The sequence below is a fragment of the Maylandia zebra genome, linkage group LG19 (assembly GCF_041146795.1).
Source record: "Maylandia zebra isolate NMK-2024a linkage group LG19, Mzebra_GT3a, whole genome shotgun sequence".
Taxonomy (NCBI): domain Eukaryota; kingdom Metazoa; phylum Chordata; class Actinopteri; order Cichliformes; family Cichlidae; genus Maylandia; species Maylandia zebra.
In genome coordinates this window covers 30,837,852-30,865,706 of record NC_135185.1, presented here as the reverse complement: position 1 = coordinate 30,865,706, position 27,855 = coordinate 30,837,852, and the positions used below count along the sequence as shown (strand labels likewise).

Here is a 27,855-nt window from a genome sequence, read left to right as displayed (position 1 = left end):
CTTACAATTACAAGAAAGCTGTGTAAGAGTTCAGGCTGTGCTGAAGAAAAAAAGGCGTCACGTCAAATATCGTCTTTCAACCTTATTGTGTTTTTGCCTTGGATACTGCATTGCCTTGCATATTTCCCTCCATTTTTAAATGAAGCCACATAACTGGGATGTGGCTCAAGAGTTTTGCACAGTATTATACATTTCAAATAATTATTCATCAGCATCCTTTGGCGTTAGATTCCCATCGGGTTGAAATAAACACACACAGGTCACAGCATGTGGGGAAAAATATTTATTCACACTTTGCATCCTGTACCTAAGAAGAAATGTATCTGTACTCATGACACATTCAGTAAAAAGCCCTTCCTCTTAAATTCTACAGTTCTATTAAGGCAATAAAGTCCAGTGAACCTCTTGTCAACCTTTGTTGAGGACCACGAAACACTGAAGGGTTTTGGGAACGTTGGGAGAGACTGGATCAGATAGCTGGTTTACCATTCACCACAGTAAAGAAGTTCATTTGTATCTTTGGGACTCACACCTTCCAAATGGAAAGCCTCAATGTTCTAAGCAGATTTTGTTGGTCCAAGGATAAAAACTGTCTCTGGGAGTCTGCTGCCAGAAGCAAAGTGGAATATCTCCCAGGCAATCCCTTGGCTTTCACAGAAGAATCTTGTAGTAGTCGTATTTATAGCTGTACAAGATCACCATAGCCACCCTGTAACAGAAGATTTGTTTGCAGATTTCAAAAAACATTAACAGAAGTATGCTTCAGCTAAGTATCCAACCAACCAAACATGAAATATGCTCCCAGGCTTCCATCCCTTCTGGTCCCAGGTTATGGTGTTCAATAACGGCCTTTGACCTTTTCTGGATGAAATCCCATAAACATTTTGTGAAATGTCAGAATTGGCATCTGAATTCGACAGTTATGGTCAAAAACAGTCCTCGACCATCGAATCAGGTCACCTGTTAGTCACTGTGAATGTTTGTACCAAATTTAAAGCAATGCCCATAAGGACATAAGGTCACTGGAAACTTGACCTTTGACCATTAAATTCTAATCAGCACATCCTTTAACGTACATGTTAGTATGTAATTTTAAGTAATTCCCTTAAGGCCTACAGGTAGCATGGACATCGTCACTCTTGACCACGGCTGTTTTGGGTTTGGAAGAAATTTGAACTGGAATGTCTCCAAATCCAGACAACGTGATTCACCCAGGATGTTTTCTAGAAACGTCCAAATTTATCCCACTCCTTTGAATTCATCAGTGCACTCCATACAGACTCAAATTACCTGTACTGTAAAGCCACTAGAGGGCGACTGTGATGTTTTAGGCTTCATATTTGTAAGGCTGTCAAGCTATCCATGCAGTAGTGTTGAAGTGTATGGAGTCCATGGCAGGAGAAATGTTTCTGAATATATTTCAAACATGAAAAAGTTCCAGTCTCGAAGAGCCTTAAGCGGAGAGTTGAGGCAGAAAACCGCAGCTTTAATGAACAGTAGACAGGTATGTATTAAGTGGCTCATTTGCAACAATTCATTTGCTCTGAAAGCTCAACACTCCCAGGCTATTCCTGAATTCAGTAATATTCTGGAGGCCAAATGGAAACCTCTGGCAGGCCGGATGTGGCCCTCGGGTTGACATCCACTGATGTGCATGCTTCCTCTATGTCAAATCTTTCATTGATACAAGGCTTATCAGACCAGGAACAAGACTGAGACTGTCCTATTAGGAAACGAAGACACGCAGTGTTAAGGTGAGAGGGCTACATCACTAATTCTCAGTTCCCCGACTGGCTTCCAGTAAAATCTAGAATTTAATTGAAAGTATTACTTATAGTTTTCAAGTTAATAAATGGTTTGGGGCTATAACATATGTAAGAGAAGCCTGATAAAGTCTTCTTCTAGATCTGGTCAACTCCAGATCCTCCAGAAGTATTTAGAGTGACTGTGGCTTTAAAAGAAATGAAGCTGCCATTCAGCTCGCTCTTGGGATAACACTACCAAAAGATCGACTCAGCTTTGAGATGAGGGAATGGCCTCAAAAACCTGAGTCGAACTTGACACAAGCTATCACAAGGACTAAAGACAGACCCATAATGATGAAGTTCAGTGCATCTATTTGGTTTATTGAAATATACCTGAAGCAGACTCAGCTGCGCTTTGTGTTTAACAATAATTAGCCGATGTTGGCATTTTAAAAGCCTCAGATGGGGAACAGGGTAAAAATACACAGTGGTGGGAAAAAGCTTTGTTTGATCTCCATCTAACTCACAAATATATACAAACACAACGAGACTAAACTAGTAAACTGTAAGTAGATGAATGTCTCATGTTGCTTAAAGTGCTGATTAAAAAAAAAGTAAGTGAGCGTCTAACCTCAAGATTTCTCTGGATTCAGTTGAATAAAGAAGGAATAACTAATAATAAGGTGTAACTTCAGGTCCTGCTACAGCTACGTAGCTGCTGCATGAGCCCTTCATCCTACTCATCTTGACTTGGTTGCATGTGCCCCACATTCAATGAAAACCACTAGACAAAAGAATAAAAACACATGCCGACTCCATCCATTGCTGCCTCTGCGACGCTCATTTATCAGGAAAGCCTTTTCCCCCCCTTAATGGCGACTCACACAGCACAGACAGGAAATTAAAACCAACTGTTCTGGAGAGACGAAGAGGAAGCCAGAATGAGAGGTTTTGATTTTTCTTGCTACCATCTCATTCATGAAAGAGAAAATCTGCTGGATCCCATCACAGGCTTTGGGCACTCACAACACTAGAAGCTCAAACACAGGATTTACCCTGGAACTTGGGCGGGACATTACGTTTGGGAGTATGGGAATTTAAACTTTTCCATCTACACTAGAGAAATGGATGGAGCTGACTCGCCCCTTGTCAGTCTATTGGGGTGCCAAGAGCCAGACGTAAGACCAAATATAGCAAATCCTTCTCCAAATTCTATGTCAGGAAATGGGATCAGCTGAGGATTTAACGTTCTTCTAGGCGGTAGTTATCTGTCTGAAGACTCCTTTTGTTGTACTGGCAGGCACTGATACACCTGGAGTGTGTGGGCTTGGTTGAACTATTGCAAAGCAGCTTCCCGAAAACGTGTTTCACTGTCTGCATCAGGTTTCAGTTAAGAAAAATGGCTGGACTAAAAATAACTAGCAAGAGGTTTTAGTTAGGAGAGACTTTAAAAAACTCAGAGAGCTACTGAGTAAAGCCTGGATTATGCTCCTGTGAGGGCACGGACACATGGAGACCTGACGGCAGAAAACTTATTCAGGTTATACTTCTTTGAAGTTCGCTGCCTGGGGCACATACACAGGATGGTGCATTGTACTATAAATTTTCAACAGACAAAAGAAGGGAAAGCACGCTCATGCTAACCGTGCGATGATAAAAATTTAAGTCACTCGCACCATGGCGGACTAGAAGAGGCGCAAATACAGTGCCGACTTAAGGAAGTGAAACAAATGTCTATTGTTCATGCATGAATTATATCAACAAAACCAGAGAAGCGATGTCGATGACTGCCAACCTTTGAGGCTACAATGTATGGGCATCCAGTACTGCCACCAGAGTGGATGCAGCTTAATGTCAAAAGGTTTTAAATCCCAGTTTATATCACATGTGATATAAACTGGGATTTGTTAACACGATATGGCATGGAAAAAAGTGATCTGTGAACTGGCCTCTGTATGTCTACATAGACTGTATATGAAGGATGGACATGGCCAAAGAGACTTCACTCCGACTGTCAAGTCTTGAGCTGAGTCACATCTTGGCGTTTTAAAACCAGACGTAACAAGTAATGGGCTGGATCTGGCAAACCAGGGAACACTGCGTGCTCATATGGTAGCAATAAAACTAAATACAGCATTCGATAAAACCTAAAACATGAGAACGTAACCTCATGAGGAAAGTGTGTTAACTCAGGCCACACAGGAGGAACTGAAGGATCATTTCCCTACAATGAACAAACACAGGAGCCAAACCCTGTCAGCAGGGCTGCTTCCATCTTTTATATACAGTCTAGACTTAAGAATCACAAATAAAGGATTTTGTCGTGTTTCTGATCAATTCAATGTTACATTATATTGATCAAATGTGCTTTTCTTTAAACAACAAGCACATTTCAAAGTGAGCCCAAATGTCTGAGCAAGAGTTTAGCAAGCTGTGAATGCTAACACACTGAACCAATATGATGCACAATTTAACACCACTGCACCTTTTTGTAATCTTGAAGTGGTGGATCTCATCACAGATGGCCTTCAGGTAGCGCTGCTTGGGCAGACGAGACAGCAACGTCTTCACGCTGTTGTTGAACTGCTCTTCGCTATCAAACTGGACGGAAAGGAAAAAAAATGTTTCATTCAAGCAAACAAAACCATCAACAGATGAGATTTAATATCCGAAGCTTTAAACAAAGACCAGCCAAATGGCTCACAGGCCTCATGTCTGTTAACAGACTTCCGAGTCAAAAAACAGACAGCATATCAGAGGAATCAAAGGCTTTATTTTTCCTCTTTCCCCATCTTCAGTGTTGAAGAACATACCTGCTTGTCAAGTTTCTTGTGTGCCTTGAGGCAATTTCACCTGTTTAAAACAGGCCCTTTCTGCCAGCGTGGCTGTTACATACTATGCATTGTTTTATAAGTTTTATAAACTCAATGCGCTGTCAGTGACACATGTGTGCTGCAAAAGGACAACTACATAGGTGGCCCGTTCATTTATGGAGTGGAGGCTTTAGCATTTTCCAGCTTTCTTCACAATATAATTAGTCTTTTTTTCACTTTCCTTAAAGGGAAGCTGGGATTTTATAGCAAGGTCTTGGTAAGAAGTTTGGAATGTGAATATTAACACCACCTCAGAGTGCGTTTTGGTACGTCTGTCACATGTGTGAGCCTCGTAAAAGGCCTGCCAAGTTCGAGTCTCACAGGTCTCCCCTGCTTTGGAAAACTGTAGCGTTCCTCATCAGACTGTAAGGAAGGCAACGGGATCCTGTCTTCCTGTCTAGGAACTTGACCTTTATTGGCCGTTCTTTCCACTCCCCCCACCCTTTCAGTGCGATGTTGCCTTTTATTAACTCGGCCGTGCTCTTGATGAAGCTATAGTAGGGAACCAACCTCCAGAGACAGGAAGTTGATCAGCGTTTCCTTCTGAAGGTCCACCTGCGGGATACAAAAACAAGTACGGTTACACAATAAAGCCTTGCCTCACAGTCGAAAAATTCTACACCACAGCTTTTTACACATTTTTAAGCAATTTTGTAGCAAAACACAGAACTGTTGCACATTTCGTCCAGAACGTTATGTAATTCCGTTTCCCCCAACATCAGCAGTCCAGTCAGCACTAACATCATAAAATTACATTTTCACAGTGATATCAGCAGAAATGAAAGCACCACAGTTTCTAGTTTACAGCAGGAGGCTAATCACTCTCCAGGTTCATCTGTAGCATCAGCTTTGCAATCAGTCTGAGTGACAGAAAAGCAGGCTGCTGACACGCAACACCCGAGACTCACAGGCCTGTGTAACTGCTTACTGGCATCGAGATGATTGTTGTTACGTTTCAGTGACACTGCAGTGTTTATAGAGTCCAGATTCCAACAAGGATGATAAATACATTTGGACCATGCAGCAAGATGGTAAATAAGACAAGAGGGGTGAGTGCACTTTGAGAACGTGGCCACAAATGGACAGCGCAACTGGAAACAAACACCAGCGACCATTTATGTCCCCTAGAAATGCCACGTTAGCTGCTTTCTGTTTAGCGTTTGTTGTTCGATAGGCAACTGGAATTTATTCGCAGTGATCTTACTTCCAGCAGGGGATCTAAAAAGCAGCTATAAAAGGGCAGATCCTTAGATGTTTGTTGTTTTAGCTATCAAAACTATTTCCTTCCCCTACGATTTCACACATGAATTCAACAGATAAGGTGGGACGGGGGGGCAAGTAGGTTAGAAATAGGGGATGGAGGGACATAAACACACAAATGACTTACAGCAAGAACCTCAATGTCATTGCTCTTGTTCTGCAAATTGCTACCCAGGTTCTGTAATCTGGTTTGGATCTGAAATGAGAGGAGACGGAGAGAGACCCGTTTAAAAATGACATGGTTACAAATATAAATCATCTTCACAAGCGAAAACTTGTCTTGGTGTCACGTTACAAACAGCATATTCTTCAGGATAACCACAGGAACGTTTAAGGCAGATGGATACAAGAAAAATAGGAAACAGAAACAGCAGCAAATTTCCTGGAAACCCATTTTAGAGGTTTGAAGTTACTAATACTGAGAAACGCAGCTCTGGAGAAAAGCCGGAGACGCGGTTACAAAGATCGCAAACCTGAGTCTCGTAGCGTCGTCTGGCGCTGGCAGAAACTTTCTCCGGGCTGATGAGGCTCACATTCATGTTTATGGAGGTGCTGCTTCCATGCTGCTCTGAAGACCCTGGAATCAGAGGACAGTAAACGGGACAAATGAATCGTTTTATCCGACTGTAAATGTTTTTAAATGTCCAAAATCGAGTGTTTAATCGCACACATACAAAAAAAGCTCTGGTTTCAACTGCTGTTCAGTTTAATTAGAGCGTGTTTGTGCCAGAAGGGTGTGAATCTTAATAACTGAGCTCTGATGCACAATTTCACACTTTGTGTAAATCAGGGAAATAGCAAAAAGGAAATCCAACATCATAAGAAATACTTTGAAATTATGTCTAAATTACACGTTTTTACCACAGGAAAGCGATTTGTTAGAGTCAAATCAGTGTGTGAAACACGAGTGTGATGCTTTCATGCCGTGTGATGTTACAGCCTATGAGAGGATCATCAGAATAAGCTGAGCGTGGTACCTGTGCTGGTGAGCAGTGATCCTTTGGGGTTCTGTAGAGTCGTGCTTTCAGAGATTTCTCTGCTGAGGAACAAGGAAGACATTTTTTAACCCCTTCTGCATCCTTCACACACATCTGAGCGACTCGTTAAACCAAAACCTTTTTTTTTTTTTTACCTGATGTTTCTCTCATCGAGGAATTTGTACCGACATTTCTGAATGACGTGATCCACCAAGTCAGACTCAAGAATCCGTTTCTCCAACTGTCTGTCTTTCTCAAAGCATTTTACCTGGAGGACAGAAAAAGCGACAATCTGCAATGCTACCGGCAGGTTTCTACAGCATTTCATTTCACTCAAATCCTGAGTGTGTTGCTGGGAAGTGGATGTGCTTGGATGGTGCACAGATGGTGCTTACCTTCACATAGGATCCCTCTTTGTCAGAGACGAGGGCCATGCATGTGATGCCGCCTAGCTTGCAGTGTTCCAGCAGTGTGTCCTGAGACTACAAACACACAGAGAGGCAATAATCATCATTCTCAACACACAAGCTGAAATTTAAATGCATAGCTAAGCTATACTCCATTAAACCTTTATGATGATAATGGTCAAACATAATCAAACACATATGTTGACCAATGAAGTAGCATGCTGAAGATGTTGGCTTGTTTGAGGCCAAATTCTCTGAGAACAAGCTTTTCTTTCATTAATTACTTAAGAATCACAAATTAGGCTTGGAAACATACAGTAATTACATAATTACAGCGTCACGGTTGCCAATTTCAACCCTGACTGATCTAGTTTCTGAAACAAAGGGAGAAAAGCATGCTTGAGTTACCGCTGAACACCAAGCTGAGGCTTTAAAATTCTCCTATTGTGGCACTGGTTCATTTGAGTTTCACTTAGAACTAGAAGAGTGATCATGAGCTTTGATGTACATCCAGGTAATCCATTCAACCGTAACAGTGAACATGTATGTTTGCGATTCGTGTCGGCCTAATTCATTCTGATTAACTTTAGTTTTGGCTAAACGAACTGTTGGCGGTGCGGAACAAAGCCCCAGAACAGCAAGTGTATGTTTATGCGCGTCACTTTTCCTTGTCATCACACGAGCGTTTACACTTCCATTTTTCTTACAACTTTCACACCGACAGATCAAATCATGTCAAAGGTAAGTTATTGGCTGGAGCCAGATGGGCAGCTCCACTACTTGGCTGCCTGCCTGCGGAAGGGGTTTGCCATATTTGTCTAATAAAAACTAAAAGAGTGGAACCGTCTCCAGAGGAGGAATTAAGGGCTGTTAAGAGGCCGGCATGGGAACAGTGCTAACAAAAGCCTAGTGAGCGGCAACGACAGCCGAGCGGGTTTGGACGAGGTCTCCTCTGGTAAAAACCTGCGTGCTGTGCTCAAGTCTAAGCCACGTCTAACTCTTTATACTGGTGCAGTGATTAATTAAAGCATACATGGAAATACGACATATAAAAAGGTAAAAACAGAGTTTGTACAATTCTGATGAGCTAGAAAGTTCTAATATTTGGTGTGAGCACCTTTATTCATCGACACAGCCTGAACTCTCTTAGAAAAGTTTCTCATCATTTCTTTAAGTAGTCTTCAAAAATACTTCTCCAGGCTTCTTGAAGGACATTCAAAGCTCTTCTTTGAAAGTCGGCTGCCTTTTATTTCATTCTCTTTTAAGATGATCACACACTGCTTCAGTAATGTTGAGGTCCGGGTTCTGGGGAAGCCAATCCATGACTCCGTGTTCCTTGGTGTGTTTTTCTCTCCATGTATGCTTTTACTGCAGTGGGTTTGGGATAACTGTCATTATTGAAAAACTGAAGCTGTTACCAATTAGATGCTTTCCAGATGGAACTGCAATAGTGGATCAAAATGTGACAGTACTGTTCTGCAAAATCCCCAAAATTCAGCCGCGAGCCATGACAGAGCCTCTGCTGTGCTTGCTGTTGTACCGCTCTCCTGATCTCCTCCATACAAGCACATGGCTTTGAGATACTGTTCATCTGCTGCAGAGAGATGCGGGGGCCCTAAAAACTATTGTCCCCCACTTGGTGAGTTTCCTCAAATCTGTGTTAAAGACACACTCGCACATGTCATGTTTTCAGCTAACAGCTCTGAATGATTCACCTTTTTGGTAAAAAATGACCATTTAATGCCGGTTTTTCATAGATTTAGCTACAGAAAACAAAGAAATGATGTGTTTCGTCTAAAGATACAATTTCAAATTGGTTCTTTGCTAAATTACATGTTATGTGTGTAGACAACACCGGTTCATCCCTTTAGTTAGGCGTCTTTTTCTGCTTGAACGATTCATAGATCACTGCGAACACAGAAACGGGTAACACAGATCGACGTGGCTCGAAACTTTTGCTCAAACTTTTACATAATCTACAAAAACACACTTGATAATTTGGCTTTCATCCAAACTCAACTTTTCCTAATTGCTTGTAAGAAAACAGAGGGGCCAATCGCTCGTGTCCTGTGCTGGTACATAAGACAATGAAAGCCGCTATAAAGCAAACACTCACTCACCACAGCAGTGGAAAGTTAAGACAACAATAGGTTATAAAGAGCAGAGCAGGAAAAAACAGGAGGGGCATTAAAATGTGGGCACACAGCTATGCCGGAGAGGCCGTTCATGCAAACGTGCACAAAGGGGACTGAGATCAGTTGGTCACATTATCGTGAAGAATGTGACGGAGCCGTGGCATCGCGAAGTTTTGGACGGCTTGATGTCAGCTCGGCTATCATCCAATCACAGCTCTCAAACTGCTAACAAGATCTCATCAAAAGACTTTATAAGAAGTGTGTTTAACATATGTTGTCTTTGTTTGTAGAAATTGCCCCATTATATTGCCCCAGTATGGCCAGTAATGCTCTTTGAAAAGCAGCCACAGAGCTCATTCTGTGGCGCATTTACCATTTTTACTACTTGCTGTCACACTAAGGCTGCTGGCAACAAGTGAGGGTTTTTCCTTTAAAATAGAAGTCAAGTGTTGCCCTCTATAGGAGGGATGAGATTACTACACTCCATGAGGGGGTCTCAGGGGTCACCTTTAAATCAAAACTGGTTTGTTCTGGTTTTATGAGTGGAACCAGTTAAAGACGACTAACCTGTGAAACATCGTAGTTGATGTCTGCAGCGATGCCGGTGCTCCACAATTTCTGAACAACCCTGATGGCTTTGGACATCGAAGAATGGCCCACAGGGACCACCAGCACATCATAGGAGCTCACTGTTGGCTGATACGAACACAAACAAATACAGTCGCGCAAAGCAACTATGTGCAAATGCATTTAGTCTAATATTATAGAAGCAGGGAGCTGCAGTTAAAGCATTATGTGTTCAGCAAAGGAGTCATTCCAGGTATTTATATGTGCACGAAGCTTTCGGGGCACATCATTTCACAATCTCCATCTAAAATATAGAAAATGATGCACCTCCAAAAATAACTCCGTGGAGTCGGGAGCAGCGGTGATCATAGTTATTAACAGGTTTCTAAAAGTAGCTGTGTGGCAGCCCGACTGCTCTATGAAGCCATCATTAAATATGAAACCATCTGCTGCTCCTTCATTATAATAATTAGCAACGTCAGATTCAAGCGTGTGTCTGTGTCTCTCACTGGCTCCTCCATGCTGACTATAGCAGCGCAGACTTTGTCCACGGCGACACTGGCCCCCACTGCGCTGGGGACGGGTCCTGTGGAAACCGGTCCACGAAACTCCAGGATCTAGAAAGGCAGGGAGCAAACTGCATGATATAGGCCCATGTTTTTCAAATAAACAGCTACAGGTGATTAGTATTAGTGGTGGCCTGGCTTTACTTTGTGGAATGACTGTAAAGCCTACCAAGTGGTCGTAGCGTCCTCCGGCTGCCAGAATATCTGGTACGGTTCGTCTGCGCTTCCTGATGAAAGCCACAAACTGGAAGATGACTCCTGAGTGGTGTTGCACTTTGTACACTAAGCCTAAGTTGATCACCACCTATAAAGGAGATACAGCTTTATTAAAAAAAAAAAAGCTAAACAAAGTAAAGCAGATACAGCAGGTGTTTCCTTATCCTCCAGAATCTGTATCACCATCAGTTTAACTCCAAGTTTGGGCAGAAGCACAGTCAGCTCCTCCAGGTCCTTGAGACCCTGCTTGGCCAGCTGGGTAACGGCAGTTTTTTGCTTGGTAAGTGATGACAGCAGCGGCACCAGGTCCTGCAGATTCCCCTTCTGTTCTATGTACTTGTACAGAGTCTGCAACTGAAAGCGAGAGGTGAGGAGAGATGTCAGTGCGACTGAGCATGAGCTTCCCTCCATGACTTTCTGCCAGAAAGCTCTCTTAAGATAAGTTCTATCTTATCTTATCTTTTCAGTTTTCAGTAGCAGTTTTGTAGACAGCAAAACTACAAGCTCAGGTTCAGGACAGGATCACCGTGTGAGTTCAAATACAGCTGCTGAAAGGCTGCAACCATACCTTAGAGAGCCAGTCTGGCACAAAGCCTTGAATGCAAACTTCTCACATGTGCTACAAGTGTGCTGAATATTTTTTACAGAAGGTTCATACACCAGGTGGACACTCACACAGTTGGCTGACAATGAAAAGTTGCAGAACTTTGCCTCCGCTTCACGTTTGCTGAGTTTCTCACTCTGGAGCAGATGCAGACAAAAAGGAAAACAAAAGAAAAAAGGTGATAAAAATGTCACGACTGCATCTGCTCAAAGAAGCATATCAATAACAGACGTGCAATGTGTAACCCGGACTGACCATAAGGTCACACAGTATGTTAGAGGCCTGGCTCAGTTTGTCCTCCGGGACGCCGCTGTGCAGCAGGACGGCCTTAAACAAGCTGGTGTGGTTTAGGTAGATGGTGTAGTTCCTTTCCTGCAGTCACAAACACACCTTCAACATTCTCAGACACAATTACAGTCAAAATTTAAAAGCACTGCTTCACAATGAGCACTGCGATGAATAATGACCCGCTCGTCCGGCTGCCCTTTCATTCTTTCTGACTCACAGATTCCTAAAAGCTTTTACACAAAGAGCCGAGCGATGGAGAGGATCAGAAACAAGACCTACGAGGCCAGACACAAAGTTGGACTGGCTTCATGAAGCATGCGAAGAGTAGCGCCACTGACGGGGCAATGGAATGAATCGGGACAGGAAATGGACTGTACTGGAAGGGAGGGAAGGAAGTTGACAGAGCGGTGCATAACAGATTTACTAGATAAACAATAAATAGAGTGTAAATCTGTCAGGCTTACACATACTTTGGAACGTTAGGAATGTGAGTGGGAAGTAAGGGGGGACCAAAAAAAATCCCCAACGGCATCTGTCAGAAAAATAATTAAGAATCGTGGATCTGACCCAACAGTCTGATTAAAAACATAAAAATATAACAACAACACGAGCAGCTTGTGTGTAACCTGCAGCACGGGGAACTCCTGGATTATTTCAGAGATGGTGTAAATGATCTCGGCCTCAGGGAGCAGGCTGTTGCTAACAGGAGTGATGATGTCAAAGGCGCACTCGAGGAGCTCCCTCGGGTGTGCGCGGTCCAGCTTCTTGGGCCGGAACACTCGTTCAATGCTGTACCTTAAGAGAGATGAAGAGAAACACACGTCCAGCATGAAAACAGGCTTTTTCAACAGATACACAAAAACCTACTTGGTACACGCTTCAGGTGTTAGCACGACCCGTGAGCACAGCACTTTCAGCTATAAAGTGGAGAGGTTAAAGGTTTACCGAGGTAATGAAAAATAACATAACTCGACAAATAAAAAGGAACACTGTGCGTTCTTGTACCTGACTGTTTTCAGAGGAATATTTTGTTTAACCCTAAGATACAATTTCTTCCCATTTCTTTAGCTGAATCTATCAAAAATACTAAAGATAACAGTTTGACGGGCATAAAACATTTTTTGCACCAATAATAGCTCTTTGAAAATCACCTGATACCAAAACTCGCCATGTCTGCATGATGTACAGTGTGTCCTTAAAACGATGAGGAACAAAAAGCCAAAAAAAGAAAAATCTACAGCAGATGAACTGTATCTTAGAATCATGTCAAATAAAATATAATAAAGACTCGACACAGGACTTGGTAGAAATGCTCATTCCTAAAGAAGGGAAACATGGAGAGATGCCTGAGGTAAACCAAATGACACGAACAGAACTGAAAATCTTTGGCAGGTTTTATAGAGTTATGGATACAAAATGAGAAACTTTTAGTTCAAATCAAAGCCAATATGTACAGAGGAGGTTAAGACAAATGTGAGTGTCTACAGCCATCTGTAAAACCAACAAGAAGAGGTTTGAATGTCCTTAGAAATGAATGGAGAACTATTCCTGACGACTATGTAAAGAAAGAATAAGAAAGCTTACCTACGAGAGTTCAGGCTGTGTTCAACAATAACTTTCTAGCTCATTGGAAGTGAACAAATTGAGTCTTTTCATAAACATGTTGCCATGTTTCAATAAACCGCTGCACCCATTTCTCATTTTCCAAGCAAAACATAAAGAGTAAGGGGCGGCGCAAGACTTTTGCACAGTCCGGTATGTTTAAAGAAGGGGGGGGGACTTGATAAAGTATTGATTGCAGACACAAAAGCATATAACTTTCTTTAAACACATTAAAACACAAATTACGTTTGTTTTTTCTTTCACATTTTCTATTAAATATTTTTAAGAACATTTTACATGAAAAGATTTACCTCATAAACGAGCATCATTATAATTACTTGTGTGCACACAAATGGTCAAAATGACTTCTCAATATAAACTTTACCGTTTCAGATGTGTTACATTGTTGCGAGCGACGAATCTTGCAAACGCGATCTAAAGCGGAAGAAGGAAAAAAAACAAGAGTTGAGACATTGGGTGCACTTGTATAAAGACAGTGAAGTCTGTGCATACCAGGCTGTAATCAATCAATGTGTGGAAACAAGCATTTGGTCCTCGGGGTTCCTGAGGCAGCGGGATCTTAAGGCGGCTGCTGATTGCAGCCTCACACTGTGTGTGTGTTTGCATGTTCCTATGTAAATAGTTTTATGATTGGCGCTCTGTGTGCATGTGTGGACACGTAAACCAGACTCCGTGTGTGTGTTAAACTCACGCGAAGGTCATAGGGCAGCGTAACCAGCATTCCACTATGGTCCATGAAGCAGGCCAGCTCAATGCCATCGTACAACTTCCTGTTCCTGGGGAGGAACAGCGGGGTCTGGACACGCACGGCACCTGAAATCAAACACATTGCTGCTCCATCTTCATAAACCACAATGACCCTGTGATAACTGATGCATGTGAACAGACAAACTGCGCATAAACAAACAAGTACAGCTGGACATCATCAGCAACGTGCCCAAAAACAACACTCGCACATGCACAGAATCTGTGCTGCCCAACAGTACGCTTATTGTTTAGCTGCCTCTCACTGCTGCAGATGTTGGGGTCTTTAAAAAGGAGTCCACGTAGTGTCAACAAAGGTCGCGTTCACATGCACGCACTCGACAGACACGTGCACTCACCGTGCTTCTTGAAGATCCTGGTGATGCTTTCGTACACATGCTGCTGCAATTTGGCATTGTTGAAGCTGAAGCTGCCCTGAAGGGAGAGCAAACAAACAGCCTCTGTCAGGGATCAGGAGACATCGACTAAGCACTAACAGGCTCATCTGTGATAGACCAGATGAGAGAGCCAGCTTAGAAAGAAAGAGTGCAGCTATTCCTTTGCCTACAGTGCCATCTAGAGGTAGAGAAGGGAAGAAGTGGATTTTCTTCCATGTAACCCTCCTGTTATGTCCGATTGACCCAGAACAGAAGAGATGTCACATGTCATCTGCATCACTACAGAAAACGAAAAAAATCACAATTATAAAAGAAAATTGTAAAATAATCAATGCCAGTGTTTCTGACACTTTTGGATGAGTAAATTTGCCCGGGTCAAATTAACCCAGGAGCATAATTGGTGTTCCTGGAAACCAACATAACAGGAGGGTTAAGCATTCCTTACAACAGATAGTATGAATTGTGACCTGAAAAAGCACAGGTTTGCAATCATGTTATTTAATCCATACTCTTGGACTTGTATGTATATATCTTATAAACACGAATCCAAAAATTAAAGGAACACTTTAAAAACACAACAAATCTCAATGGGAAAAACATGCTAGCTGTGTACACTGATACGGACCAGGTAAGAAATAAATATGATCAACTTGCAGTGGGCTGAATTCAACGACACGCCTAAAATCAAAGTGAAAAGTGATGCAGCAGGCTAGCCCATTTTTGCTGAAATTTAACTGCAGCAATTCAAAATGGCACTTAGCATGCATGGACCATGTGTGCTTATGCCTGACAACACTGGGGCGTGCTCCTAATGAGATGACATATGGGCATAACTGAGCTCTAGGCCTGAGGTCCAACTTGGTGGCGCTGGTTAGACTGAAACCAACGTCCCAGGGATGCGTTATTGCATTTAGATTATATGAGCATGTTATCAATTCCTTCATCCGCTGGGAAATGCCTGCATCCTCTCGACATATGATGCTGGGTATTGTTGTGTACTAGGAAGAACCCAGGAGCCACTGCACCAGCGCAGGATCTGACAATGGTCCATCGACTTCATCCAGATAACATTTTTATGGTGATGAGTTAAGGACCTTCTACGGCCCTGTCCTGCTCTCCTAGAGTAACTGTCCGTCTCCTGGAACCTCCTCCATGCTCTTGAGACTGTGCTGAGAGACACACCAAACCTGGCAACGCCACATATTGATGTGCCGTTCTGGACGAGTTGGAGCACCTGTACAACCTCTGTAGGGTCCAGACATCACCTCATGCTACTAGTGACACTGATCCTACCCTAGGCATCGGCAACCTTCAACATGAAAAGAGTCACTTTAGCACCTTCTACCTTCTGGTGGACAGAAGGGCAGATGACTGGGAGAGGATAAGTTATTGCAGGGGACACAGTATATGTAATAAAAGGGTAAGGGCTAACCACAGGTTTGCTGACCTTGCCCTAGCTAAATGCAAAACTAGTCAAAAAAAAGTCAGTGGCCTCTGCCTGTAAAACCATTCCTGTTTTGGGGTTTGTCTCACTGCTGTCCCTGTAGTGCACCTGCTGTTAATAAACACTGAAGCAGCTGAAAGTGATTAACAACCCCTCTGCTAATACTGCTTACTCTACTAAAAAAAAAAAAAAAAAAAAAAGTTTACTTTACCTTCCCACTCCCTTTAATCCATCTTTCTGATTGGGCACTCTTTACCAATAGAGCACTTGACTTTGTTTACACCACCCAGAGAGGAGCTTACAAAGCTTTTCCCCTCCCCCACCTCGGCGCCTCAGACCATATCACTGTCATGCTAATGCCTGCTTACAGACCGCTCGTTAAAGTGACCAAACCGGTTCGTAAGCGGATACAAGTGTGGCCAGAGGGGTCTTCAGAGGCTCTACAGGACTGCTTTAATACTACAGACTGGAACATGTTTAAGCAGGCTGCCACCTATAACAACACCACTGACCTCCAGGAGTACGCAGAGACTGTTACTGCCTACATCAACAAGTGTATTGAGGATGTAACAGTCACGAAAACCATAACTGTCCGGGCCAATCAAAAACCATGGATGACAGGAGAGGTCTACAGGCTGCTGAAAGCTCGGAATGTTGCCTTCAGAGATGGAGACGAGGCGAGCCTGAGGACAGCTAGGGCCAACCTTTCCCGTGGCATCAGAGAGGCTAAGAGACAGTACTCCAGGAAAATATCGCATCACTTCAAAGACAGCAGAGACTCACGGAGCCTGTGGCGGGGCATTCAGACCATCACAGATTACAAGCCCCCACCACAGACCTGTGATAGCACTATCCCCCTGCTGAACGAGCTGAACACTTTCTTTGCTCGCTTTGAAGTCCAAAACAGCACCACTGCACAGAAGACCCCACCCCCTCCTGGTGACCAGGTGATGACTCTGTCACCGGACAGCGTGAGGAGATCCCTCAGCAGGATCAATGCACGTAAAGCTCCGGGTCCTGACAACATTCCTGGTCGTGCACTGAGAGACTGTGCAGTGGAACTCACTGATGTCTTCACTGACATCTTCAACATATCACTCATCCAGGCTGTCGTCCCCACATGTTTTAAAGCCACCACAATCATTCCGGTTCCAAAAAAGTCATCTCCCTCCTGCTTTAATGACTACCGTCCTGTTGCACTTACTCCCATCCTGATGAAGTGCTTCGAACGACTAGTCATGCAACACATCAAGACTGTCCTGCCCCCCTCCCTGGACCCCTTCCAGTTTGCGTATCGGCCCAACCGCTCAACCGATGATGCCATCTCCACTGCACTCCACTCAGCACTCACACACCTGGACAAAAAAAGACTCATATGTTCGAATGCTGTTCATAGATTTCAGTTCAGCATTCAACACTATAATCCCCCAACAGCTCATTCAAAAACTGGTCCAGCTGGGGCTCAACACCTCACTGTGCAACTGGCTGTTGGATTTCCTCACCGGAAGACCTCAAGCAGTACGGGTTGGCAGTAATACATCCAGCACCATCATTTTAAACACGGGGGCCCCGCAGGGATGTGTGCTGAGCCCCCTCCTCTTCACTCTGGTGACCCATGACTGCACTCCATCATACAGCTCCAACCTCTTCATCAAGTTTGCGGACGACACAACGGTGGTGGGTCTCATTAGCAACAGGGATGAGACCGACTACAGAAGTGAGGTGAGACGCCTGGCCACGTGGTGCGTTGACAACAATCTCTCTCTGAATGTGGAGAAGACGAAGGAGATTGTTGTGGACTTCAGGAGAATGCACACCCAACATGCTCCTCTGACCATTGACGGAGCGTCTGTGGAGAGAGTGAGCAGCACCAAGTTCTTGGGTGTGCACATCACAGAGGATCTCTCCTGGACGTACAACACCACAGCACTGGCCAAGAAATCACAGCAGCGTCTCTTCTTTCTCCGCAAACTAAGAAGAGCAGGAGCACCAGCCCCCATCATGTACACTTTCTACAGAGGCACCATCGAGAGCATCCTGTCGAGCTGCATCACTGTGTGGTTTGGAGCCTGCAATGCGTCCTGTCATAGAACCCTCCAACGCATAGTGAGAGCTGCAGAGAGGATCATTGGTGTCTCTCTCCCCTCCCTCCAGGACATTTACAGCACCCGTCTCACTAAAAAAGCCCTTTGCATAGCGGCTGATCCCACGCACCCAATGCAAAGCTTCTTCAAGCTGCTGCCGTCGGGGAGGAGACTGCGGAGTCTCCAGGCCAGGACCAGCAGGCTGAAGGACAGCTTCATCCATCAGGCTGTCAGGAAGCTTAACTCCCTCCCGATTCTGCCCCCTCTCCCCTCTCTCCCCCACGGTCTCACTGAACTCTGTCACACACACACACACACACACTCTCTGACTCACTCACTGGCCTGCTCCAGTTACCAGTCACTTTGTGGAGCATTGGACTGCCATTACCTCATAAGACTTTGTTGTTACACTTTCTCTTACCGTACATTACTAAATCTCCATTTGCACTATTTGCACTACTCTGCCTGGTTTACACTCATTGTCACTTACCCATTATATTGTATATTGTATAGCTTTCTTGTTATATGTAAAATTGTATTTATTTAAATTTTTACTTTTTAATTATTTTACTTGCATTTTTAATCACTTTTATATTTAAATATATTTAAATGTTCATTTGCTATTTATCTAGGGATTGAGAGTAACGCAATTTCTATTCTCTGTATGTCCTGTACATGTGGCAGAATCGACAAATAAAGTTGACTTTGACTTTGAACAGCAGGTGAGTGACCTCCGATTTGCCAAATATCAACTTTCAACTCAGCTGGGCTTTGAATAGGAATTATCTGTTACACCATCTGAGCACATTATTTGAAAATCTCACATGAATCACAGCTGTTAAAAACAGTATATTAAAAAAATCTTCCAGCATAGTTTTAATCTGACATCCAGCAAAGATGAAGAACGGCTACAGTAAAATAAAATCCACTGGCAAACGCTTGGTCAGCTCAATCAGCTCCTCACCTTGTAGAGGTCTATATCATAAGCGTAATCCATGACTGGTGAGGTGTTCTGGGCGAACAGCTGGGCCACCATGGTGCGGTAGGATTTGCCGTTGATATTGGCCATGGTATGCTGCAGCACTTCGTGCAACTCCGACTCCTCCATCTGGGGAGGAGGCAGAAGTTCGCTCTTTAGCAGCTCCAGGGCAGTCGGCCGAAGAGCCGGGTCGTGCTTCAGCAGCCACTCGATCACCCTCTTCTGGTAGACATAAAGAAAAAGGCAGAGAGAAACAGACCGCTGTTAGACTGAGATTTATACAAGGAGAAGAAAGCGCTGTGCAACAGTCATCCTCACCTGTGTTCCTTGCTCACGTAAAGTAAAGTCCTCTGGGAAGATGATGGGTTCCTGTAAATATGAAGGGAAAAAAGAAAATCATGTAAGTAAGGCACCAGGTGCAAAACCCCCCCACCCAGCTTGTTCTCAGTCTCTGTCACAAACACACCCCACGCAGCTGACTCAGGACAGCGATGCGCTCGGCCCCCGTGGTCATCGGCCGGTAGGACATCTCAAAGAGGATTATGCCCAAGCTAAACAGGTCAACCTTCTGCAGACAAGAACATGAATAAAAAGTTCTTTAAAACTCGAGACGTTCTCAAATATCAAGTTTTAGCAACTTCTAATTCTCATGCATCCAGACAAATAAGTGAATCTTTAAATTCCTACTTGGTTGTATGTGGCTTTTGTATTTCCCTGAACCTCCGGACTGACATACAGGGCAGTACCGACCATCCCTGTCATGTTACCTGGAGACAGTGATGCAAAATCAATATAGAGCGCCAGTTCAACAGGAATATTATTGCACGGCTATCAAAGGTGTTATGAGTGTTTTCAAACTCTCTTGCACCTGTTGGGTCCGGTTTGGCCATCACCGCAGAGCCGCTCTCCTCCACCTCAAATTTCCCAGCAGCCTTTGAGAGATAAACAGTTGCTTTAACAAGTTATAAGAGCTTCACGAGGAGTTTTACACGTTAATCAAAACAATGAGGCAAAAATCAGTGCCGCCTGTCAGCAGAGCGAAACTGAAAGCTGCACGCCACACTGTAATAATGCGTACCACGTTAGCGGGATGATCTGTAGCCAGGCCGAAGTCGCCAATTTTCACGTGGTCCAGTGAGTCGAGGAAGATGTTGACAGGCTTCAGGTCCCTGTGAATCATGCCCTAGAACGAAGGGGGAACATAAGATATTCAAATCTTAGCTTTAGTCACAGTTATACTCCGTCCAATCAGTGCAGCCGCTCCATACCTGCTCGTGGATGTAAGCAAGGCCGTCCAGTATCTCCCTGAAAAGCCTCCATAACCGATTCTGATCCTGATGCAGGCCTTGATCTATTGTGTCTCGTAAAGTGCTCTTTTCACAGTATTCCATCTGTCAGGAACGGAAACCTCGGATTAGACGTAAAACAGGTCTTTGTTGGTAAAAGTGAAGCACGTGGGGGAAGCTTACTTGTATGTACAGGTAATGTGCCGTAATGAGGTGTCGATCTGACTCTGTGCTCTCCGTTGTGTCGGACGCTGGCCTTTTGCTTGGCTCTACCTGTGGGAGGAAACACCAGCTGGTTGGTGCACCACGCCAAACGCTAACAGACATAACAAAACTAATAAATGAAGTGAAAATATTGGAACCTTTGACATCTCGTCCATGCTTTCATCTCCATTATCAAAAATGATGTCACTCCTTGAGTCATTGTTTGATGGCCTGAGTGGGAAAAAAAGAAAAAGAATGTGATGCATGAGCAGTTGGAGGAGTAAGTCGTCCTTTGGAGGAAAAATAAAAAACGTACAAAAAAGAGGCACCAAAGACATCTTCTTCATCATCGTCGTCATCATCCTCATCATCACTGGACTGGCGTCCGCTGCACCTTGCGCTGGAGGACCTCTCAATGGAGGTGGACCACTCGACTGAGCTGGACAGGGCGGGAGGCGGAGCGATGTCCTCCACGTCGTCAGGCAGGCCGAGCTCGTTGAGGCGCTCCGGTGCATTTTTGCGCTGTGGCGCCTTGTCGGCTGAGCTCAGCGGCTCGGAGCTGTCGGTGTTGCTCAGCACACCTGTGGCAGGCAATTCGTGCCTCTCGATCCACGCGTTGTAATAACGGACGATATTCTCGTGGTTCAGCCGCGACAGCAGCGTCACCTCGCCTTTGATCCGTCGGAACTGCTTACTGGCTGGGTTCACCTGGATGCGTTTCACCGCGTAGTAACAACCGTCTAGTTTGTTCTGAACCTGGATGCGGGCAAAACACAAAAGACAAAAACTTTACTGCCAGATAAAACGAGCGAGAAAGTTCACACAGGGTAAGTAAACTATTTCAACCCACTTTAATTACAGCACCGAAAGCTCCTTTTCCCAGAAGCTGCAGCTCCTCAAACTCGGAGACAAACCGAGAAATCTGCCTGTGCTGCAAGACCGAACTGAAAGGAGCATTGAGGATGTGACTCCGGGGGATGACTGATGACGCAAAGTCCACAGCTAGATCTGAGAGGCAAACAAATCAACATCTTGAGCAATTTTAAGAAGAGAAATATAAAACTGTTAACGGCTCCTTAAATGCAAGCACTCCCTCAGTATAAAAAATAAAAAAATAATCCAAAAAAGGAAAAAAAGAGTTAAAATTAAACGTTGTTCATTTTTATTTATCTTTATTATTCGAACATTTTCGACCCCAACTTTTATACTGTAACCAATTTAAATAACGATTTCACTGCATTTTTTGTCATCTGTGTTTCCATTTGTGTCACTGTCACCTTCTGGGCTGTTGTCCTGGTACTGTGAAAGGTGCTTAGGCGAGGAAGGCTTGAGGAAAGAATGGTCCAAGAGCTGCTGAGCTGTCCAGCGCTCAGTATCATTCAGACATAAACACCTACAACGCAAAGACACATAAAACCCACTATTAAGCAATATCTGGCACATGCAAAAGAACAGGAACACAAATATACTGCACTGTGTAAAAGTGGGCCACCCCTCATTTCTTCAGAATTTATTCCAAGGAGCCAGACTTTTTTTTCTTTTTTAAATGGTCTTGAGAAATAGTTCTCTTGATTTTCTGATGATCTTTAAAAGTTTTAGAAGTCCAGTCCATGTGCCTCCCTTTTCCTAAAGCATTTTTTTGTTAAGTTGCTCAACACTGACCTATGAATCACTCAAGCATAAGGCATCTAAGTCGAGCGACGGCCCAGTGTTAACACCATAAGAAAACTGTATCTTTAGCCACTTTGTTACTTCCAAATCTTCCCATTTCTCTGGCAAAGAAAAAAAAGGAAACTTTTTCCAGGCATAAAATATAAAATAAATATAAAACTGTATTTTTGCATCAACAAGTTGATTCTCAAAGATCAATTAGTTAAAAAAAACAACAACTTTGTATCTCAGCATCGGTCCTTAAAAAACTAATGTTAGGAAACAAGTGGAGGGGAAAAGAAAAAGACTTGGCATGCCTAAAAACCCCAACATTATTGCAGCAGTGTGGGATCATGTTGACAGAGAATGGGGGGAAAAGCAGATAATATTCAAAGAAGAGCGCTGAACGTCCTTGAAGCCTGGAGAACTATTCCTGAAGGCTAGAAACAACAAGAAAGCTGCCTAAGAGAGTTCAGACTGTGTTGAAGAATAAACGTGGTCACACCAAATATTGATTTTCCAGCTCATTAGAATTGGAAACTGCATTTCCATGTACGTTTCCTTGCAAAATATAAAGCAATGACAGGTGAGCTCAAGACTTTTGCACAGCAATGCATCTTACTCTACAGGCTGCAATGCAAGCAGACAGCAAAACACCAAGACCCAAAGGAACAAATCAGGGTCTCTGCATGTTTGAGCCCATTTACAACAAATCACATCTGTTTATCATTACTGAAAATCAGACCACAGCAAACTGCGTGGAAGAGCCCGTCCTCCGCCTCTCCTTGCAGGCAGTCGCTGTTTTTTGTTCATTTTGTTTTTTAGCAACACAAGATTTGAGCTCCCATGATTTAAACAGTTGATTGATTAGTCAGTCAAAGCATCTGGTAACCATTTTTATGATCGAAAAATTTAATTAAGCAATCTTTCGTGCCAAACATCTGATTGCCCCGAGATATTAAATCCAAGAACTGTTCAACTTTTCTACTCGTTTTATATTCTAACAAATTGGAGGCTTGTCGCAGCAAAACAAGACATTTTAGTGTAGTCACATTGTATTCTGGGATATTATAAGAGACCGATTTATACGCTTTTATTAAGTTAATACTTTCAAATCAACACACACTCACCGATTACCTTTTAGGTATACCGCATGTTAACTGCATGTTAGCTCAAATATACAACCCTATGACAGTAACATAATGCATTTCAGCATGCAAATGTGGTCAAAATAACACGCTTAAGTTTAAACTGAACAGCAGATTTGTGATTTAAGTGACTCTGAATTGGCTTCTTGTGCCAGAAGTGCTGATTATTCTGAATATTTCAGAATCTGCTGTTCTACTGGGAACTCTAGGTTTTACAGAAAATGGTCCAAAAGGCAGAAAATTTCCAAAGAGCAGCTGTTCTCTGTGTGAAAATGCCTCGATGACGTCAGTGCAGAATGATCAGACTGTTTCGAGCTGACAGGAAGGCAAAAGTGATTCAAATAACCACAGATTACAACCAACTTATGCAGAAGAGCAGCTCTGAAAGGGGTCACAGCAGCAGAAGACCACACTGGGTGTCACACCTGTCAGCTAAGACAGGTTGTTCATTTGCATTATAAGTTGGTGACAACAATATAAATAGAAATTGTTTGTTATGTAGTGAGATTAACAGTAAAACTACAAAAATATACAACATTATGAGGAATTATTCATCGATACATACTTCTGAAGGAAATCCTGAAAATCAGCAGGCAGGCTACTCGGCACTGTCACCGGATACTCCTTCACTTCCTTGCCTTGACTCAGAGCCAGCAGCATCAGTCCCAGGTTCCACACGTCGCCTTTCTTGCCCGTTCTCGTTGGCATCGCCGTTTCCTCGGAGAAACGCACGCGAGCTTGTTCGAAAATGTCTTCTTTGCAGATGTCAGCAAACCTCTTTGATAAACTGTAATCGGTCACTCGAATGTTCCCCTCGGAGTCCACCAGCACACTGGAGGGCCCCAGCTGTTTGTGGACCACGGAGTTGGAGTGCAGATAGTCGAGAGCGGTCAGCAGCTGGGCCGTGTAGTGGCAGAGCTTATCCAGAGGGACCGGGCCGTGGGCGGTCAGGCTTTGGTTCAAGCTGTTCCCGGCCACGTGCTCCACCAGCATGTAAACCACGATGCATTCCTCCTTCTCGACCACGCTCAGCCCCAAGTATTGCACCAAGTTTGGGTGCTCCAGCCGCAGCAGGGAGTGAAACTCATTTTCTGCTGCATGGATCTGCACAACACAAGTTGAAATGTGCCAAGCTTTAAGCATGCATGTTCGTAAAGGCTTTATAAGTTAAAATGCAAGATTTAATCAGCAAATTCTTAATAAAAAGCCCCCCTTCCTCTCTACTTGCCTGTTTTTTACAGTTTTCAATCCTTCCTCTCTCCTGGGTGGTGAAGAACTTGCTCATCTTTTTGTTCCACTGCAACGACCACTCATAGATCACAGCAAACTCGCCAGAGTTCACCTCAAACCCGCAATAAATGTTACGACCGAACCGTTCACTTACACCTGTCGGAAACGCACCAAAAAAGAAATACATTTAAAGAGACATATTACGTTTTTCGCCACGTGGCTGGCAGCGCCAGTCTGATGGCCCTCACCTAAGCTTTTCCCTTGGTGCACAGCAAGCTCTCCAAAAACATTGCTGCTGAAGTGAAGAACCTCCTGCGGGCGACTGTTGTCCTCATTAACCGTGTCCCGTCTGGTGAAGGAGACATATCGAAGCATTATTACTGCACTTTGTTAAACACGAGAAGCTTTTTCTGTATGTAGGACGTGTACCTGTGGCGGGAATTTGAGGTAGTCCGACGGCGATTGCCAGCTGCTTTCTTGGCTTCAAACACTTCGGGAGCTGCGCCTCCTGGGCTGGGTGGACTCTTCCCCATCACAGACATCGAATGCTCCATGCTCCCGAGTCGCTCCTGCAAATAGAAAGCCATTTAAAGAGTCACTTACAATACTGATGGCTTAGTTATACGGGTTGCTCTGACTGCGATCTATAACATCCCTGTGATTTTACTGATGATTAACGAAATCAAGTGAATCAAATCAAATAGAAATCAAACAGCGAGAACACCTGTTTAGCCATTTCCTTTCTTCTCTTTTCCTCTCGCTTTTCCTCTTCTCTCCTTTGGATTTCAGCCATGATTTCTTTTTCCTAAAGGAATAAGAAAATTCCATCACAATACACCTTTTGCAGCTTACTTAAACTGTCAGTGTTAAAGATTTTGCTCCAATTAAGAATTTAATTTAAGATACTTTGCATTTTTTGTGGTAAAACTCCCATGACAGGAACCTAAAAATGATGTTTTCCACATCAGCTGATAAATGCTATATTCCTATTATAGTCCTAAAGTCATAATAGCCGATATCTGGCCTAAAAAAATTGAAGGACACAGCATGAATAGTACCCCTATCATCATCACAAAAATATTTATTCATAACCAACTAACAACAGTAGAAAGCTGGAATTTGCCAGTTTTCCTAGTAAAAGAGTGAATCATCAGCCTGAACTGTTTCTAGAAATCACAGACGGTCAGGCTGTGAATGAATAACATGAAATGATCCTGTTTGTGACCGGACCACACAAATCACTTGGGCATTACACTGCAACCTAATCAGCGTTTCTTCCTCCTGTCCTAACCATCTCCTCCTCCTGCTTGCGTCGTTGGTCCAGTCTCTGCTGCTCCTCCAGCGCTAGTTTCTCCTGCTGCCTCCGCTGGTTCTTCAGCATCTCCTCGTGGAAGGAGCGCGACGGAGGCTTGTTGTGTTCGCTCAGGAAACCCTGAATGTGATCCGCTAGCTGGTAAATCATCACCTAAGTTCACAGGTAAATAAGTTAATGAAAATCTCAACACACATGGGACTGCACGTGCGTCTGCGAGTGTATGCTCACCTCTCCGCATCGTTCCGCCGCCAGCTTGTTGAGTTCAGCTTGGAGACTTTTGAGGTTGTCGTTTGAAAGGCCTTTGGCATTCTTCAGCTCCAGTTCTGGAGGCCTGTTAGTGCCCAATAATGTCAAGTTAGTCAGACATAATAATTAAAAATACATCCCTGCTTGCCTGTGGTAGTCATGGCATTAAGGTGACCTACTCATGAGATGAACTACTGTTATGTTTTTCATAACTCTCAGCTGTTCCGCTATATTTATATTCGTGTACGATTTCTTTTAAACAGATACTTGTGCTTTTTAATGCCTCTTAATGCATTTTAAATGCAACCTGACCCATAAGGCTCTCCCAGGATAATGTGCAATAATGTTAAAAAGTACTGCACGTGTTTTATTTAGCATTATTTGGACTTTCAAAGATTGTCACTAGTCTTTTGCAATGTGATAATTATTTTTATTAGTGTGTGCTAAAATATGTGACTTTACAGGACTGCTTGAATGGTATTTAATTTCGATATTTTATCTATTTAGTCACTATTCTAGCCATTTTTGATCCATACGTCCCAAATTACAGATCCTGAGTCCCTTTTATGGAAAGAAAGACTTCAAGTATATAAATAAGGGTGAGCATGGTGGCAACAATAGCGTTGCCTTGTAAACACGTGTTACTCAGTGGGAGTTGCACAGAGACCGTTAAAATAAAAGCGAGCTGTCTTCAAAGCTTTGCCAGCTTCATTCTTTCGTCTGCAAACTTTATCAAATAATATTCCAAAATCTGTGCATTCCTTCACATTTTCCAAAGCTGCCCAGTGGGCCAGACTGGAGTCTTTGCCAGGCCCAACTCTGGCCCGTGCACCTTATGTTTGAGCTGCCCTGTAGTAGATGGTCAGTATGTGAATGGACACCTTGCAGTGCAGCGACAATGATGGAGAATTGGCAAAGAAAGGGAGCCAGTACTCACACGTCCGGATACGTGGGAGGACATTTGACATGCAGGTCCACGGTCACGTAACACTCCTGTCCGTTGTTTAGCCCATTGGGCCGCAGACAGAGGTACACCTCTGGTGGCCTTTTAACCTGAAAACCAAATCAAAAGGAGCCTCGTTGATTTGCACTGCAGTTTACTCCAGTTAACACTCGTATATGCAAACACTTGGCAGTCCTCTGCATTCCGCTAACATGAAGATTGCACACAGATAGAAGGTGGATCTACCTTCCAGGGGTCGTTGCTCCGCAGATCCTTGAAATCATCTTCAAAAATAGACGCGAGGGCTTCTAGTTCATTTTCCTGCTGAACCGCGCAGTCGTCTGTCCCGTCCGCTGAAGTGCGCTGACTGCTCATTCTTCTGCCTCAGCTACATGGCAGTCTCCCCGTCCGCACGCCCACAGCCGTCAAACAGAAGGAGGAAGCGGATCCGCTCAGCGCGCAGCTCCAGCCCCGGACTCACCGCACTCAGCTCCCCCGACTCTGTAAGCTCGAAACTCCGCAGATACTCAGCTTGCCTGACATGAAGTACCGTCACATAGTGAACGCCAACTTACCACGCAGTCGACGGACGACCACAACAACGTTGTATCTGGCGCATGCCTGTTGTAAGTTGCGCGTCGCATGTGAAACGTCATCACGTAGCCGTGTCGAAGAGGGCCTCCAGAGAGCAGTAATCATCACGGTCTCGGTGTGAAGCCTGTTGAGAGTGGAATTTCCCCTTGTGGGACGATAAAGAATTTGAATTGAATTGGTGGAAAATGTTGGTTAGTTTTAATAAACATTTTTTTAAATATGTAGTTTAATATGTGATTTATCTGTTTAAGTTACAGTCTTCAAAAAAAGGAAATACACCATATTTCAATGCTAAGGTTTAATGAGGACGTATCAGTCATCAGTAGGTC

General features: G+C 43.7%; 1 protein-coding gene across 2 annotated transcripts; it reads right to left on the bottom strand.

Annotated features, from left to right (window-relative positions):
* Positions 1-268: 268 nt before the first annotated feature.
* Positions 269-27,581, bottom strand: eif2ak4 (eukaryotic translation initiation factor 2 alpha kinase 4). 2 transcript variants are annotated; one of them, XM_014410226.3, is made up of 39 exons: positions 27,179-27,581; positions 26,927-27,042; positions 25,972-26,074; positions 25,720-25,893; positions 25,153-25,233; positions 24,858-24,997; positions 24,677-24,777; positions 24,427-24,584; positions 23,764-24,302; positions 21,678-21,793; positions 21,251-21,408; positions 20,717-21,156; positions 20,559-20,631; positions 20,380-20,469; positions 20,179-20,301; positions 19,989-20,093; positions 19,779-19,842; positions 19,598-19,677; positions 19,377-19,478; positions 19,229-19,279; positions 18,896-19,132; positions 14,365-14,440; positions 13,953-14,074; positions 13,626-13,675; positions 12,265-12,433; positions 11,606-11,722; positions 11,422-11,487; positions 10,930-11,100; positions 10,700-10,834; positions 10,474-10,581; positions 9,965-10,093; positions 7,251-7,337; positions 7,011-7,123; positions 6,856-6,914; positions 6,352-6,455; positions 6,006-6,074; positions 5,129-5,173; positions 4,231-4,346; positions 269-709 (listed from the first exon to the last, which is right to left on the bottom strand). In XM_014410226.3, the coding sequence occupies exons 1-39, from the start codon at positions 27,305-27,307 to the stop codon at positions 652-654; spliced, it is 4,974 nt and encodes a 1,657-aa protein (XP_014265712.3). In that variant the 5' UTR covers positions 27,308-27,581; the 3' UTR covers positions 269-651. The 2 variants fall into 2 exon arrangements, with proteins under 2 accessions (XP_014265712.3, XP_014265711.3); XM_014410225.3 differs by having other exon boundaries at positions 6,856-6,917; positions 27,179-27,580.
* Between the last annotated feature and the right edge of the window lie 274 nt (positions 27,582-27,855).

What these genes read in the sequence shown, in the direction of transcription:
- eif2ak4 (XM_014410225.3), bottom strand. Translation starts at nt 27,307, where the DNA reads ATGAGCAGTCAGCGCACTTCAGCGGACGGGACAGACGACTGCGCGGTT. An exon ending in GCACCAAGGGAAAAGCTTAG is followed by an intron (nt 24,585 to 24,676) that starts GTGAGGGCCATC and finishes CGTTTCCGACAG; the next exon opens with GTGTAAGTGAACGGTTCGGT. An exon ending in TTTCATTGTCAGCCAACTGT is followed by an intron (nt 11,101 to 11,421) that starts GTGAGTGTCCAC and finishes TCTCGCTTTCAG; the next exon opens with TTGCAGACTCTGTACAAGTA.